Consider the following 17,215-nt stretch of genomic DNA (forward strand, 5'->3'; position numbering starts at 1 on the left):
GAACACACACAATGTGAAAGCAACACTAAATCCAAGGTTTTCCAAACCTCATAGCTTGATTTTATCACTGATACCCTCCTTTATTGTCTGCAAGATATATGCAAACAAAACAGCAGAAAAGCAGAGCAGCTAGCCTGAACATTCTTCCCTGATGAATATGGATAAGTTACCTAATGTAGGAATGTCTCTGTGTCATCCCACAATATTTGGTCCAGTGTTGGAACTAAGCAGAGACCTGGCCTGAATGTTTTGCTGTCTATAATTATGGGCTAATGCGAAAACATCAATATTACCGTGTGCCACCTTAGAGTGGGTTGAGTCTAAAGCAATGAAGAAAGGAAAATGAAGTCATCCGTTTTTTATGACCCTCCCAAAGGGCCCAACTTATGACATTTTAAAAATCCATTTTGTAAATCTATTTTAAAACTAAAGTGTTCTTAAAGTTCAGCCATTTATCCTCAAAACCTTCCTTTTTTTCCCCATATCTTGTTAGTTTACCACACATCTACTCCTGTTCTACCTCTGAATACCAAATGTTGGCACCTGTGTTTCATAGTGCTTTGAAAAAAACCACAAGCTTAATTAACTCTTCTCCAAGAGTTGTGTATCATTAGGTCTCTACTAGTGTCAAGAAGCTAGTGAAAACTTGAAAGCTGTAGGTTCTAAGATCCCCATTGATTGAAGTGGCTTTCCAAGTCTAGAAAACAGATAAAGCTTTTTTGATCTATGATATATACTATCTGATTACATTATATGAAAATAAGTAGCATTTATTTCTTACTATTAATCTTAAATCCTATTTTTAGGGAATTGAAAGAGGGGAAAAGCATATGCCTTGTAGTAATAAAGAGATTCATAAATTTAATGAATGTGTTAGAATATGATTTTTTTTTTTATATTTCATTATCCTTAATAGCAACCAGTGAATATTATTCTTTATGGTACTGTGGACAATTGTTTAAGAAGAAGGTATAAAATAAAATTCTTATTTGCTCATTTGCTTTTAGTATGAGGAACCTGGAACATTAAACTATTTGATATGGAAAATATATAATCAATAAAGATGATAAATAATATGTATTAAGTGAGAGGTATAGGCAAAAAATACATCAACAAGGACATAATCTCTGGGTAAGCAAAGGCCAGACTGGGATAGAACTCTGCCTTTTCAATCTTTGCAGCCCCAAACTTAGCACCAAGACTTAGCATCAAGAAAATACCCAGAATATATTTAGAGAAGCAAAAGGGCAGTATGACAGACAGGAAACACTAGTGAACCACAGCCTCTTATCTATAATATATCCTTCCAAGTTATGAAGTTATAACATCGAGACACAGTTGGCAATAAACAAACCATTTTTTGCATTCTATAACTGATCCATTGACTTCTAAGGTCCTTCTCCATTTAAACCCAGAAGCAAGTCAGGACTTAACAAGTCATTAGAATTTGAATTTTGTCCTAAAAGCATTCATTTCATCTAATATTCATTCATTCATTGAACAAATATTATTATGTGCCACTTCAAATGACAAAAAAAAAATGACAAACTTAGGAAATTACATTTTAATTGGAGAAATAAATAAACAAATACAAACCTAAAATGATCTTAGGTAGCAATGAGTACTATAAATAAAAATAAAAGGATAGGAAGTTACAGTTTTGATAGAGTCATTCAAGGAAAGGCTTGAGAAAAGGAGAAATTTCAGCAGAGTTGAATGATGTGAAGAGGCAGGCTATAAATGATACAGGGAGGAACACTCTAAGCAGAAGAAAGAGTAAGGTCAAATACATTGTTGTGGAAACATGAGTGGCATTTTGGACCAGCAAGGACACCAATGAAATAAGAAATCGAGTGAGAGGAGATAAAGTTGCTGAAGCCCCATGATAATTTATCGACAATCAGAAATCTCCACTGTTATTCAGAATTATTGACATGACCCTTACCTCACCTAATACCTATATCCACTAATGTATGAAATCCACAATTAGAGATTTATGCCATTGGGCTTAAGGTGTTTTACTGTCCTATTAAAGATGCAAGTGTATATGGAAGCAGTAATATATTATGCCTTACCTGTTATTGTAGAAGTGGCACTTAGAATGAAATTTTTTTTCTAAATGTATAATTTTTTATTTTAATTTTTTTATTTTAGGTTGGGGGGCACATGTGGAGGTTTGTTACGTAGATAAACATGTGCCACAGGTGTTTGTACATATTATTGCATCACCCAGGTTAAGCTCAGTACTCAATAGTTATCTTTTCTGTTCCTCTCCCTCTTCCCACCCTACTTCCTCATGTAGACCCCAGTGTCTGTTGTTTTTTTCTTTTTATTCATAAGTTCTTATCATTCAGCTCCCACTTATAAGTAAGAACATGTGGTATATGGTTTTCTGTTCATGTACTAGTTTGCTGAGGGTAATAGCTTCCAGCTCCATCTAAGTTACATAAAAGACATGATCTCATTCCTTTTTATAGCTACATAATATTTAATGGTATATATGTACCATATTTTCTTTATCTAGTCTGTCATTGATGGGCATTTAAGTTGATTCCAGGTCTTTGCTATTATGAACAGTGCTGCAATGAAGATTCTCAGGCACATGTCTTTACAGTAGAATGATTTATACTCCTCTGGGTATATACCTAGTAATAGAATTGCTAGGTCAAAAGGTAGTTCTGCTTTTAGCTCTTGGATGAATTAACCATACTGCTTTCCACAATGGTTGAACTTATTTATATTTCCAACAGTATATTAGGGATCAGTTTTCTCTGCAACTTCACTAGCATCTGTTATTTTTTAACTTTTTAATAACAGCCATTCTGACTGGTATGAGATGATAATCTCATTGTGGTTTTGATTTGCATTTCTCTAATGATCATTGGTGTTAAGCTTTTCTTCATACACTTGCTGGCCACATGTATGCTTCCTTTTAGAAGTGTCTGTTCATGTCCTTTTCCCACTTATTAATGGGTAGTTTGTTTTTCTCTTGTAAATTTGTTTAAGTTCCTTACAGATGCTGGATATTAGACCTTCATCAGATGCATAGTTTGCAAATATTTTCTTTCATTCTGTAAGTTGTCTGTTTACTCTGTTGATAATTTATTTTGCTGTGCAGAAGCACTTAAGTTTAATTAGATGCCATTTGTCAATTTTTGCTTTTGTCGTAATTGCTTTTGGTGTCTTTGTCATGAAATCTAAACCCGTTCCTAGGTTTAGGAGGGTATTGCTTAGGCATCTTCCAGGGTTTTTATGGTTTTGGGTTTTTCATTAAAGTCTTTAACCTACCTTGAGGTTATATATTATATGGCGTAAGGAAGGGGTTCAGCTTCATTCTTCTGCATATGGCTAGTCAGTTATCCCAGCACCATTCATTGAATATGGAGTCATTTTCCCATTTCTTGTTTTTTGTCAGCTTTGTCAAAGATCAGATGGTCATAGATCTGTGGCCTTATTTCTGGGCTCTCTATACTGTTCCATTAGTCTATGTGCCTGTTTATGTACCACTGCCATGCTGTTTTGGTTACCGTACCCTTGTAGTATAGTTTGAAGTTGGGTAGTATGATGTCCCCAGCTTTGTTCTTTTGGCTTAGCATTGTCTTGGATATTCAGGTTCTTTTTGGTTCCATATGAATTCTAAAATAGTTTTTTCTAGTTCTGTGAAGAATGTCATTGGTAGTTTGATAGGAATAGCATTGAATCTGTGTATTGTTTTGGGCATTGTAGCCATTTTCATGATATTGATTCTTCCTATCCATTAGCATGGGATGTCTTTCCATTTGTTTGTGTCTTCTCTGATTTGAGTGGTGTTTTGTAATTTTCATTGTAGAGATCCTTTACCTCCCTAGTTAGCTGTATTCGTAGGGATGTGTGTGTGGCAATTGTGAATGGGATTGCCTTTCTGATTTTGCTCTCAGTTTGGTTGTTGTTGGTGTATAGGAATGCTAGTGACTTTTGTACGTTGATTTTTGTATGTGGCAACCTTGCTAAAGTTGTATATCAGCTGAAGGAGCTTTTGGGCCAAGACTGTGTGTTTTCCTAGATATAGAATCGTGTCATCAACAGAGATAGTTTGACTTCTTCTCTTCCTATTTGAATACCTTTATTTATTTATCTTGCCCCATTGCTCTGACTAGGACTTTCAATAATATGTTGCATAGAAGTGGTGAGAGAAGGCATCCTTGTCTTGTGCCAGTTTTCAAGGGGAATGCTTTCAGCTTCTGCCCATTCTCTATAATGCTGGCTGTGGTTTTGTCATAGATAGCTCTTATTATTTTGAAGTATGTTCCTTTAATAGCTAGTTTATTGAGAGCTGTTAATGTAAAGGGATGTTGAATTTTATCAAAAGTCTTTTCTGCATCTGTTAATTATGTGGTTTCTATCTTTAGTTCTGTTTATGTGATGAATCACATTTATTGATTTTTTGCATGTTGAGCCAATCTTGCATCCTGGGGATGAAGCCTACTCGATCATGGTGAAGTAGCTTTTTAATGTGCTGCTGGATTCAGTTTACAAGTATTTCATTGAGGATTTTTACATCAATGTTCATCAAGGATTTTGGCCTGGAGTTTTCTTTTTTTGTTGTGTTTCTGCCAGGCTTTGGCATGAAGATGATGCCGCCTCATAGAATTGTAGGTAGAAGTTCCTTCTCAGTTTTTTTGAAATAGTTTCAGTAAGAATGTACCAGCTCTTCTTTGTACATCTGGTAGAATTTGATTATGAATCCATCAAGTCCTGGGCTTTTTTTTGGTTGGTAGGGTATTTATTACTCATTCAGTTTTGGAGCTTGTTATTGGTCTGTTTAGGGAATCAATTTCTTTCTCGCTTATTTTGGGAGGATGTATATGTCCAGGAATATATCCATCCCTTCCAAGTTTTCTAGTTTGCGTAGTTAGAGCTGATGGTTATTTTTATTTCTGTGGGGTCAGTGGTTACATTCCATTAGTCTTTTCTAATTGTGTTTATTTGGATCTTCTTTCTTTTCTTCTTAGTCTAACCAGTGGCCTATCTTATTAATGTTTTCAAAAAACCAACTCCTGGATTTATTAATCTTTTGAATAGTTTTTCATGTCTTGATTTCCTTCAGTTCAGCTCTGATTTTTGTTATTTCTCACATTCTATTAGCTTTGAGGCTGTTTTGTTCTCACTTCTCTAATTCTTTCAGTTGTAAAGTTAGGTTCTTAATTTAAGATCTAACTTTTTGAAGTGGATATTTGGTAGTATGTATTGCCCTTTTAACACTACCTTGGCTGTGTCCCAGAGATTCTGGTGTGTTGTATTTTTGTTCTCTTTATTTTAAAAGAACTTCTTGATTTCTTCCTTTTATTTATGTTGTTTAATTTCTATGTAATTGTATCGTTTTGAGTGATTTTTATTATGTTGACTCCTATTTTTATTGTGCTGTAGTCTGAGAGAGTGTTTGGAATGACTTCAGTTCTTATGTATTTGTTGAGGATTGTTTTATGTCTGGTTATGTGGTTGATTTTAGAATATGTGCCATGTGGTGATGAGAAAAATGTATATTCTCTTGGTTTTGGGTGGAGACTTCTGTAAAAGTGTATCAGATTCATTTGGTCCAATGATGAGTTTAGGTCCTGAATATCTTTGTTAATTTTCTGCTTCAGTGATCTGTATAATACTGTCATTGGAGTATTGAAGTCTCTCACTGTTATTGTGTGGTAGTCTGTGTCTCCTTGTAGGTCTCCAAGAACTTGCTTTGTGAATCTGGTTGCTCCTGTAGTGGGTTCATATATATTTAGAATAGTTAGATCTTGTTAAATTAAACCCTTTACCATTATGTAATGCCCTTTCTTGTATTTTATTTTATCTTTGTTGGTTTGAAATCTGTTTTATCTGAAATTAGGATTGCAACCCTGCAGTTTCTGTTTTTTTTATTTGCTTGGTAGATTTTTTTCCATCCCTTTATTTTGAGTGAGTGTCACTATGTATGAGATAGGTCTCTTGAAGAAAGCATGTTTTTGGGTCTTACTTTTTTATACAGCTTGCCAGTCTGTACCTTTTAAGTAGGGTATTTGGACCATTTATATTTAAGGTTCGTATTCATATGTGTGGATTGGATTTTGTCATTGTGCTGTTAGCTGGTAGTTATATTAGCTTGTTTGTGTGGTTGCTTTACAGTGACATTGGTCTGTGTGTTTAAGTGTGTTTTTGTATTAGCTGGTAGCAGTCTTTCTATATTTAGTGCTCTTTTGAAGATCTCTTGTAAGGCAGGTCTGGTAGTAATAAAGTACCTCAACATTTGTTTATCCAAAAAATATCTTATTTCTTCTTCACTTATAAAGCTTAGTTTAGCTAGATATGAAATTATTGGTTGAAGATTTTTTTCTTTAAGAACATTCAGTATAGGCCTCTAAATTCTTCTGGCTTGTAGGGGTTCAGCCGAGAGGTCTGCTGCTAGCCTGATGGTAATCCCTTTGTAGGTGACCTGCCCTTTCTCTCTAGCTGCCTTTAACATTCTTTCTCTCATTCTGATCTTGAAAATTTGACAATTATATTTCTTGAGTATGATCTTGTATAGACTGTTGCAGGAATTCTCTGTATTTCCTGAATTTGACTCTTGGCCTCTCTAGCAAGGTTGGGGAAGTTTTCATGGAAGATAATCTTGAAATATATTTTCCAGGTTGTTTGCTTTCTCCCCTTCTCTTTCAGGGATGCCAGTGATTCATAGAGTCAGTCTCTTTACATAATCCCGTATGTTTTGGAGGCTTTGTTTATTCCTGTTTATTCTTTTTTTAAATTTTAGTCTGACTATCTTATTCCAAAGAACCAATCTTTGAATTGTGAGATTCTTTCATCAGCTTGGTTTATTCTGCTGTTAATACTTGTGATTTTATTGTGAAATTCTTGTGTTTTTCATCTCTGTCCAAATGGTTAAGCTCTTTTTTTTTACTAGCTACTTCATCCTTCACTCCTGTCTCACTTTATTGTGATTCTTATTTTTCTTGGATTGGGTTTTGCTATCCTCCTGAAACTCAATTATCTTTGTTCCTGTCCATATTCTGAATTCTATTTCTGTCATTCCAGCCAATTTGGCCTGGTCAAGAACTCTTGTTGGAGAACTAGTGCAGTCATTTGGAGGACATATGACATTCTGGCCACTTTAGTTACTAGAGTTCTTGCATTGGTTCTTTCCCATCTCTGTGTGTGTCTGTTCCTTTAACTATGGTGGAGATTGAATGCAGTCAGTAGACTGCTTTTCTGGGTATTTTCACTGGGCTGAGTATTTGTATGGGGTCTTTATTTGAAGCTGACTTATTGTTTCTGCTTTTAGAGTGGGTTATGCTAGTGTTGTATTTTTTTGTGTTGAAGTTTGGGGTTTGATCTAGCAGGTGACACTTAGGCTTACGGGTCAGTTGGTACACTTTTGTTCAGCAGTGTGGCTCCCTTATGTTTTCTCACAGTTGCAGCCATGTTCCCTCTCAGTGCTCTGAAAGTGCGGGCTCCTCTTCCCCTTGAGTGCCCACTGTAGTTCATGACTTGGCACTCCTGGGCTGCCCACTGTAGCTCTGGGATGATCTCAGAGTTTATATTCCTTTCCCAGCTTAGAGGCAGAAGAGAAAGAGATCTTAATAGTGGTTGTGGCCAAGGGTCGTTTTCTTGAATCCTAGGGACTCCTTCCCAGAGAGATGCAGGTCAGCAATCACTCAGTGAAGTCAGCCCAAGATGGAGGTTTGTTCTGTGGGGCCCAAGCAAGGTGTTTCCTGTCTGGTTATGAGCTTTGGGGAGTGTGTGGGACCTGTGGAAGACAGACTGGCCTCTTCTTGGTTCAACTGCAGCTTGTTGGAGGTATGGATAAGGAAACTTAAGGTCTTTGCTTCTTCATTAGTTCAGTAGTGGCAGAAGCAGTGGTAGAGAGGCTTTTATTTGCCCCTGGAGGCTCTATACAGGGAGTTGCTTGGTTCGTACTGGCTTGATAGCTCTTGTGGGGAGTGGCTGGAGCCTCAGGCCTGGAGGATCTGCCCAGTAAGAAGGTATGGGAACAGGCACCCATGTAATAGCCTGGTTGCTTTTCTGTAGGGCTGCTGAAGTATGCTTGGGGACCACTCCAGACCCTAGTCATCTCAGATTTTCCAGAACCTGGATATGTCACCAGAAGGCTGTGAAACAGCAAAGATGGCAGCCTGTTCCTCCCTCTGGGAGCTTTGTCCCAGGGCAGTATGGACCTGCTGTTGATCCAACAGCATCTGTAGAAAGTGGCTGGAGACCCTGGTTGGGAGGTCCTGCCCAAGGAGGAGGAACAGAATCAGAACTTGCTTAAAAAAGCAAATCTGCAGTCTGGCCACATTTCGGTAGAGCATCTTTGCTATGCTGTGGGATTCCTTCTGCCCTGGTCAGTTCAGACTGCCCAAAGTCTGAAGGCTGGAATGGATAAGGTGTCTGAACAGCAAAGATGGCAACCTACCCCTCTCCCTGGGAGCTCCTTCTTAGGGAGGTGCAGTGCTACTACTGGTAGCTGGCTAGATCCCAAACCAGTAGGTCTTATCTTGTGAGATACCATGGAAGTGGGGCCTGTGATCTGTATGTACTCGGCCTTCTGGATTCAGCCTCTTTCCTAGGGGTATGTACAGGAGTCTAACCTTCTACTTTGCCAAAGTAGCTGGAAAGCCCAATAATAATCTAAGGCTTCAGGATCTCCACCCATACCTGAGCGACTGCTCTGCCAAGGCTTCATGTAGCTTTTTCTGTCAAACTGAAGACTGAAGGCCCTGGTGGATTGGGTTGACAAGGAGATCTCCTGACCAGGAGGGTTGCAAAGATCTGTGAGAGAAATGTGTTTTCCTGGGGCCGCTCATTCACTTACCACTTCCCTTGGTTGGGGGAGTATACCCTGGTTCCATGTTGTTCCCAGGGGGTGGTTGTCCTGTCTTACTTTTCTTCATTCTCTGTGGGTCAAGTTGTTTCCTTGATTTGTGCCACTGCAAATACCTGGATGTTTCAGCTAAAGGTGTAGTAGTTATTCACCCCCTTTTGTTTGTCTCCCTGAGAGCCACACACACTAGGTGCTTCTAGTCAGCCATCTTACAATGAATAGATTGAAGTGAATTGACTTGTAATAGTAGCAGTCTTTAAGTTCTTACACTGTACCAAGCATGGTGCTGGTCCTATGATGTAGATAGTGTTGTTATCTCTATTTTACTGATAAACTGAAGCTTAAAGAGGTTAAGCAACTTTCCTAAGGCCATATAACTAGTAATTAGCAGAGCCAACCTTGTGCTTCTGAATTTTCCACTATTTAGCAGGTGCCTATCTGGTCTCTGCATGGGACAGTTAAGCATAAACAAAATTGAAACAAATAAGTTAATATAAATTAATGAGTCAGTGAGACATGCATTGCTTCCTCTAAACTATGTATATTCATTCAGATGCTATACATACACATTTCTTCAAATCTTACGCAGAAAATCAGCTATTATCTTCAGTACCTGTGTATATAAGAGGCCTAATCCCAAATACCAACCGAACAGATCTACCTGTGGTTATCTTTATACAGATAATAACCACAGAATCTAGGAAAATTGAAGTATTTCAAATTTTAGAAAGCAATATTGCAACACCTTGAGGGAGGAAACATGATGGAAAGATTCTTTCCTAGTATGATGACTTAATTTATAACATTTAATTCATTTATAATTTTAATAAAAATTTCCCTAAAACTACCAATATGCTGATGTTTTTTAAAGCCTATTAAAATTTTAATGTTTTTAAAGTAATCATCTTTGTAGAGTAGCTCTTAATTCTTACCAAGGTAAGTCTTTGCAGTTAAAGTCTATGATTTATGTGACTTTAGCAATCTGTTTAAGAAGTGATTAAATATCTAATACTAGGATATTTTTGAAATAATTTTATATCTCCCTTGCCAGAAAATGTGACCCTATACAATATGGGAAAAAAAAAAAAACAAAAAAAAAAAAAAAAAAAAAAACTTTCTCTAACACCTTTTCCTTCCCTAGAGGAAGTAAGTTATTTTTGAAATGTTGTTCAAATGACTTATAATGTCCCTATATCATGTTTATCTTCTGTTTTGCTTTTATAAGTCATTTAAATGGGAAAGGTTTGTCTAACATAGTTCTAACATCTTCATATAAGTGAATTTTTTTTTCCTAAATTGTGCTTCCAGGAGATTTAGTGTCTAAGAATAGATTTCATCTTGTCTTTTTTTTTTTAACCTATGTAAAATGATTTAAGTGATTGCTTATGAAAGGGAGGGAGGCAAAATAAGCTGTCTACCAATAAACTTAAGGGATAGCCTCACCACCATCACCGAGCCCCTCTTCAGAACCTTCATTTGATGCCTTAAATGCTACTATGAAGGCGTTAGTCATTTAGCTTGTGGTACAAATAGTCTCAGTTAAAATACAAAAAGCCTGTAGGTGGTAATATATTAATCTATGTTCAATTTTTGTGATTGGAGATGAGAAGCAGCACATTAGTGTACCAGCAATCTTAGGGAGCTACCTCAACCCCAATGTGGGCTGAGGGAATGGAGAATACAGAAAAAGAAAGCTGAAGGACATGAAGACAGCCACTTAACAATGAAAAGATAATCCCAAAACTTTAGAATAAGCAGAAACCCTAATGTAGTTTAAACTCTTAATATTAAAGCCAAAGGCTCAGAAAGGCAAAACAGCAGTTTTTGTTTAAATCACATTTTTTGTTTGCTTTTAAAAGATAGAAATATGAAATGTTAATCTAGGTAAAAAGTCAGATATATTTGTTCTTCGATATATTTTGAGAATTTCAGAGCAAATAAAAGTTACATTTTTTAAGGAGGCAATAGAAAATGTTTCTCATGTAGTGACATGAATTTTAGAAGTGATGTTAATAGTTTCCATGGTAATATACAAGCAAACTCTTGTTTCCTTTAATAGTTATAAATATTTAGGGTTTCAATTTTCTTGGAGTTCATAGTAAGAGAGGTCTTAGTCATGTGATTGTGGATCCAACTGATGTTATCTATAAACAACAATACTTTGAGAAATGTCACTCATGTGCTTGAAATCAAGGCTGAGTTTTTGCTTAAGGCTGAACTTTACTTGTAAAACTCTTACCTTTTGATTTCTTTTAATATTAACATCTAACTCTATACCAAAGACAAACTCAGGCTTAAATTTGGTTTTGGAAAAATACATAAACCCAGTCGTATTCATTATTTCATTATGCCACATTCATCCTTAGAGAATGCTAGTATTACTCTTGTATCTTTGTCCTTAAGAATAAATTTATGAAAACTTCTTCAAAGCAATTTAAAGATACTCATGATCAGAGCAGAATAAATACTGATAACAAGGTTTAGTAAGATTTTTTCATCACTTGGACATAGGTTCAATCTATCTAAATTAAAATTTCTATCCAATTATATTCCCATATTTGAATAGGCTTTGTATAATATAGGAATGTATGATAGCAACTGCTGAGGAATACCTTCATGTCAGGATTAATTGTTAGTTATGAAAGGTACATTAGCTATTGCAGAGTTTCTATTTGGTGTTAGAACCATCTACGACCCCAGTTCCTAAAGTGCCATACAATCTCATTCAATCAGTCATCCCGTCCTATTTGAGGACCTGCTTTGCCAGGAAATGAGGATATGGAGTTTAATTACAGCATCCCTGCCCACCAGAAGCTCACAGTCTTATAACTAAAATAATATATGAAATAGATAATTGAAGTATAATATGAAATGGTCAACGTCTGAAGCATACCCAAATGTCATGGAAATATAGGACGGGCACCTAAACCAGGTGATATCTGACATGAGTCTTAAAAAACAAGTAGAAGTTAGTAATTCAGCAAAGAAGGGAGAGAGGCATTGAAAAACCACACTATTTGAAGGCCGGAGAAGGTGAGAAGGACTTATTTAGGAAGTTACAGGAACTGTGGATGAGCATGTCTGGAATATGTGAGAATTAGTAATGAAACTAGAGTGGGTAGTTGAAAATGTCTCATAATATGCTAAGAAGTTTGTGTTTCATTCTTAAGGCAATAAGAAACTATTAGGTGGTAGGTGCCATGCTCAGATTTTTATTTCAGAAAAATTAATGCATTTTAGAGTATGGATGAGAGTAGAGATATTGTCACAGGCAAAATTAGGATTGAATTATCCAAAAATTTGATGTGCATAATCATTCCTTCATATTCTGTCATAAAGAGTGAGATGTCTAGCTTTTCCCTAAGTAAGCCAGTTTTAGTGGGCCCTTAGTTCAATACCTATGCTGAAGAAAATCCAGAGAAATTATTTTTGTTGCTGTTTGTTTCCCTTTTCTCAAAACGTAAGCTGACAAAGGGGAATTCTATATCGTTGACACTTGCAAGCATTGTTAGATACTAATGCCACCAGTTGGAGTTGCCAGAAGGCACCTTAGCATATTTGCTGCTGACACTAGTTACTCCAGGTTTAGCAAAATTCTGAAATTCATTTACTCACCAATATGAAAGTGATGTTCTAAGCATTCTATTAATCATTGCAAGAGATTCAAAGATGAAATTAATGTAATACACATTGTTCCTTTCAGTTGTTTAGATACAAGGTGTGCTCATTAGTATATTTTATATGAAATCAAATTGCTTTTATGAGAGATGTACAGATACTGTGGGAAGGGAAACTTTCATGGATGAAACATTTGAAGGATGGATATTTAAACATGCAAAAATAAGGAGAAAAAGGTATTTAGGCAGAGAAAACTACAGGAGATAGAAAACCTATTGATAACAGTAAATGATTTAGTTTGGATGGAATTGAAGTACATAGGTTCTATTCATGAGGACTGAACTGAGAAACACAGGCTTTGTCCTGTAGGCAGGAATGGAAAGTTTCTCAGCAGGGTCATGATGATCAGAACACTTTGCTTTTAAATTTTTTATCTGTCAATATTGTAAATCAAGTGTATTTCCAAGAGAAAAGACAAAAGTTGGAGGAAACAGGTACCACAGTAGTTTAAGCTCAAGACAAATCAGTATCTGAAACAGGCAGTGATAATGGGAATGAAAATGTGAGTACGGGATTTATTAGAGCAGTAGAATATTGGATGTTGCTACTGATAACATGTTGGAAATGAGATTTTTGGTTGATTTAGGAGATGGTGATGCCATTCAAACATATTATCAATAGATTTAGCAAAGAAAATCATGATATCTAAACATCTATATCAGCTAATGCTTTTTAGTTATGTTATATATGAGAGAATTGTGGATTTAATTTCATATTTCTTTTTGTCTGCTGATGTACTAAAAGTAAAACCTTGAGTTTGGACTGAAAGGTGTCTAACACTAATTATAATTAGTTAAGCCAGCAGACAAACAGCCAAAACAAAAGTAGGTAGATCTTCTTGTGTGGTTTGGTGAGATATTGGTGTACTTTGTCTTTAGAGATATGATGTCACTAAGTGTGGCAACCAATAAAAATGCTGTGCTCTTTTAGGATGTGAAAAAAAACATGAGCTGGTTTCTCTGTTTAATTTTAAGCAATATTTTAAAGGAATTTTCTAATTTTTTTTGTAAATTGAAGAATCTTTCTGAACATTCTTTGTTAAATACATTTACCCATGTAATTTACCTGTACAATGTACCTATATTCTTAGACCTGACTTTTTTGTGTTTGATTGAAGTACAGCATATCCACTTATAGTATTGTTATGTAGACTGATTTATGAATACAGAAAAGTTTTCATATCTTAGAAACCTAGAAGATAATATACATTATCCCTACCTGTTAATGCTGTTCTGATAATCCAACTTATTTGTTGGATTATCTACTATCCTGTCAGCCATGGTTGTGTCAGGGTCATCTGATACAAACGTGACAGCCTAGGCTCACCCTTTTCTCAGGGTCAGTGTTTGGTGCTCTTCCAAACAAGAAAATGGAATGTGGACAGGCAACCCAAACTTGTCTGCTACTGCATTTGACCAGGATAGATTTGTATTGCTTTTGCTACTCTAAACACACTAAAAAAGAAAAGGTGTTCATAGTTGATAAGGGCTGTTTGATAAATACAGAAACACTCTGGCAACTTATTCAGACCTGACAGATGTAGATATATGAGCTGAGAATATATGAGTCGTTAGGTTCTTAGTTTGTGTTATTAAAAAATTTTTCATTTTGAAGTATATCTTTACTGAAAATAAAAGTACTATCCATTAAAAAAAAGTACCATCAGAATAATTTTATTCTGAGAGAAGTCATTACTCTACAGGAAAACTACAGTTGGGAATATTGAATAATTAGAAATGTCTGAAAAACTAATGCTGATGAAGTTCAAAGGTAATCTACTCATGATCATAAATTCTCTTGCCATTCTAGAAAACTTCAACTAAATAATGTCCACTGGAATGTTCATGTTGATTCTCTCCTTTAGTTTTTCAGAACTTATTTATGATTCTTTCTCTCGTTATTAATGTCATATGCTTTTCTTTTAAAAAATGATGAAGCAGCAGCTGACTAGAAAATTTAAATTGTAAGATATGTAGTCCATCTCCATCATAATTCTTGAGAGTAGGAGCCTCAAATTCCTCTGTCTCCATTAAGGAAAGAGAAAGAAAGTGAGAGACGGAGAAGTAGTATTCCAAAGAAGATGAGCCTACAAACTGGGGCAATAGAGAAACTGACATGTCAGTAAATAATTAGGATACTTCTCATGCAGTGACAATTGGTAAGTTTTCAGGGGGACTATTACTTGTTTGTGTAGCAACCTTTTAAAACTGTGACTTTTCTTTTTTGAATAACATACCTAAAGTGGAAGTTTAGGGAAAATGCCTCTGTTGAACACACAAACATTCTTTTTTTTGCAATCATCTGTGATTATTAAGAAGGAAGAAATTAGCCTAAACTCCTTATAAACTGGTCTTCATATTCACTCCCCTTCTAGTCTTTCTCTACATTGTTGCCAAAATGCAAATCCTTTACTTCTCTGGTTAAAACACTTTCTGACTTTTATTGCTCCTAGGATAAAAACCAGTATCATCAAAATAGCCTACAAGGCCTGTGTGGTTGGGCCTCTGCGTCCATGTCCAGGCTCACTGTAGCTTGTGCTTCCTTGTGCTATCTAAATTCCACTGGCCTTCCTTCATTTCTCTTTTTTGTCATGTGCCTCCCCGCAATAAGCCCAACATTTCTGCCTGAAATTTTATATCCTCTGCTACCTTATCCCACCTCCATTGCATCCCTTTGCCTGATTGACTTGTATTAATTCTTCAATTCTTGACTTAGCCATCACTTTCTCAGTGGAAACCTTCCCTGTCTTCCCCAAAATGACAATGTATCTATTAAAATATTAGAGACACCTCTTTGAGAGTTTTCACAGTTGTTATTTTATGTTTATTTGAAGAGTTTTGATTAATGGATATATTTAAGAATGTTTTCCTTTCTAGAATCTAAAATAATTACCCTTTTTTTATCTGATTTCCAAAGTTCTACTTTCATTCCCTTAGTTGTAGCTTTTAATTACCTCTTGGAGTTTACATTTTTTCTTTAAGATCTTATGATCTTTCTAAATGTTTTAAGCGAATGGATGCCTTTAATTCCTAAATTAATAGTTAATGAAACCATCAGACCCCTTATAAGAATAAAACAATAAGATACCACCCCCATCAGAGAGTGTAAAACTGGAAATAATGGAAATGCCAGATAAGTTTTCTTGAGAAATGAACCAAAAGAAGTGTTTTCAACCAGTGCTAATGGCCACTTACAATTCTATATGGAGTCCCCTTTAGCAATCACTTGCCCAGAGAGGATAGGCTTTTGCAGCATCAAATTAAGAGCTGAGAAAATCCATTTGCCTGTGTCACTTTCAGAACTTTAAAATAATCATGTAGCAACAATGAATTGAAAGGAGTGTTGTACAATTCATACGATTACCATTGCTTTGCTGCATCAGGATCACTTTCATTATTCTTCATTTAATGAGGAAGGGCTTCTTTACATCTTTGGCTAGTCATCTTCCTTTCTCTTTTCTCCTTCATTTTCAAAGTTAACTTTTCTTTTTTTTTCTCTTAGAGGTGCCTTATGTAATTTAGATAAAATACTCACATGAGCTAGGAAATGTTTAGTACTATCTTCAGGGAATCACTTACCTCTGTGAGTTTCTCTCAGACACTCAAAATTGCACACAATAAATGTTTTCCTTAAATTTTCCTTCTCAGCTTTATTCGTGGTCACATTTCAGGAAGCATCAACATTCCATTTAGTGCTGCATTCACTGCAGAAGGGGAGCTTGCCCAGGGCCCTTATACTGCTATGCTCCAGAACTTCAAAGGGAAGGTCATTGTCATCGTGGGGCATGTGGCAAAGCACACTGCTGAGGTAAGTATATTCACAAATGTCATACGTACATATAATTAGTAATTTACCTGCCTTCTATATGAAGTTTATCTAAAAGTATATTTCTTCAGGGGTTGGTCACAAATAATATGAGCTTTACAGATTTGTGTGTGTTCTTATATGGAAGAGTTTGTCTGCCTTTAATTGAAGCATTTTTCCCTCAGTGTTTAGCATGAGGATCAACAGTAACCTTAAAAAAATCAAAATGGTAGCATAAGGCTGTTTTTTTCTAACTGCTTTCTCAAATTGCAAAGAAGTAGCTTGAATTCCCTCCACTGGAGAAAATCAGTAGTGTTCAAGTGTAGGCTGTGAGAACTGGTCATGATGAGATTTGTTAGATTTAGGAATTTTGTTTACTAGAGACTGAAAGCTTTTTGATGATAGAAAATTCAGGAAGAACATCAACTTTCAGGCATGAGAAGGACATGAAACAATAAAATGGCTTCCCTCTTCCATGGCTGTGTTCTAAGCAAATTAAAAAATAACGAGTAGCATATAAAGGCCAAAAATATCATCTTTATTTTTAAATAAAAGATAAGTTGAAGACTGTAGCTTAGTTTGAGAGCCAAATTGACTTACTTAAAAACAAGCAGTCAGAGAAGGCATCTAGATATAGGCAATGCTGAACCACTACAGGATCATTCTCTAAAAGGGAAGAATCTGCTCCTAGAAAAGTAGCAAAGGTAACTTGCTCCCTGCAGACAACCTTTTTCTAAAAGGAACATAAATAGGACTGAGGCTTCCCAAATTTACCAATCAAGTAAATCCTTTAACCTCTCAGGGCAGAGAGAATAGAGGGACAAAAAGAAAGACCAGAAATATGCTTAGGAAAATTCTGTCATCAAGGAAATCAGGAGTATAGACAAAATATTTGCTTTGATT

The 17,215-nt window shown here is 35.8% G+C and overlaps 1 protein-coding gene across 5 annotated transcripts in view; it reads left to right on the forward strand.

Annotated features, from left to right (window-relative positions):
• The window catches only part of TBCK (TBC1 domain containing kinase), a 272,708-nt gene that overhangs the window by 197,952 nt on the left and 57,541 nt on the right, over positions 1–17,215 (forward strand). For all 5 annotated transcript variants that reach the window (XM_032254843.1, XM_032254842.1, XM_032254844.1 and 2 more), the window contains one exon: positions 16,156–16,315. In XM_032254843.1, the coding sequence (XP_032110734.1) occupies positions 16,156–16,315 (160 nt within the window). The remainder of the gene's footprint in view (positions 1–16,155; positions 16,316–17,215) is intronic.

This window comes from Sapajus apella, unplaced genomic scaffold, assembly GCF_009761245.1.
Source record: "Sapajus apella isolate SASKATOON/1434 unplaced genomic scaffold, GSC_monkey_1.0 scaffold87, whole genome shotgun sequence".
NCBI lineage: Eukaryota > Metazoa > Chordata > Mammalia > Primates > Cebidae > Sapajus > Sapajus apella.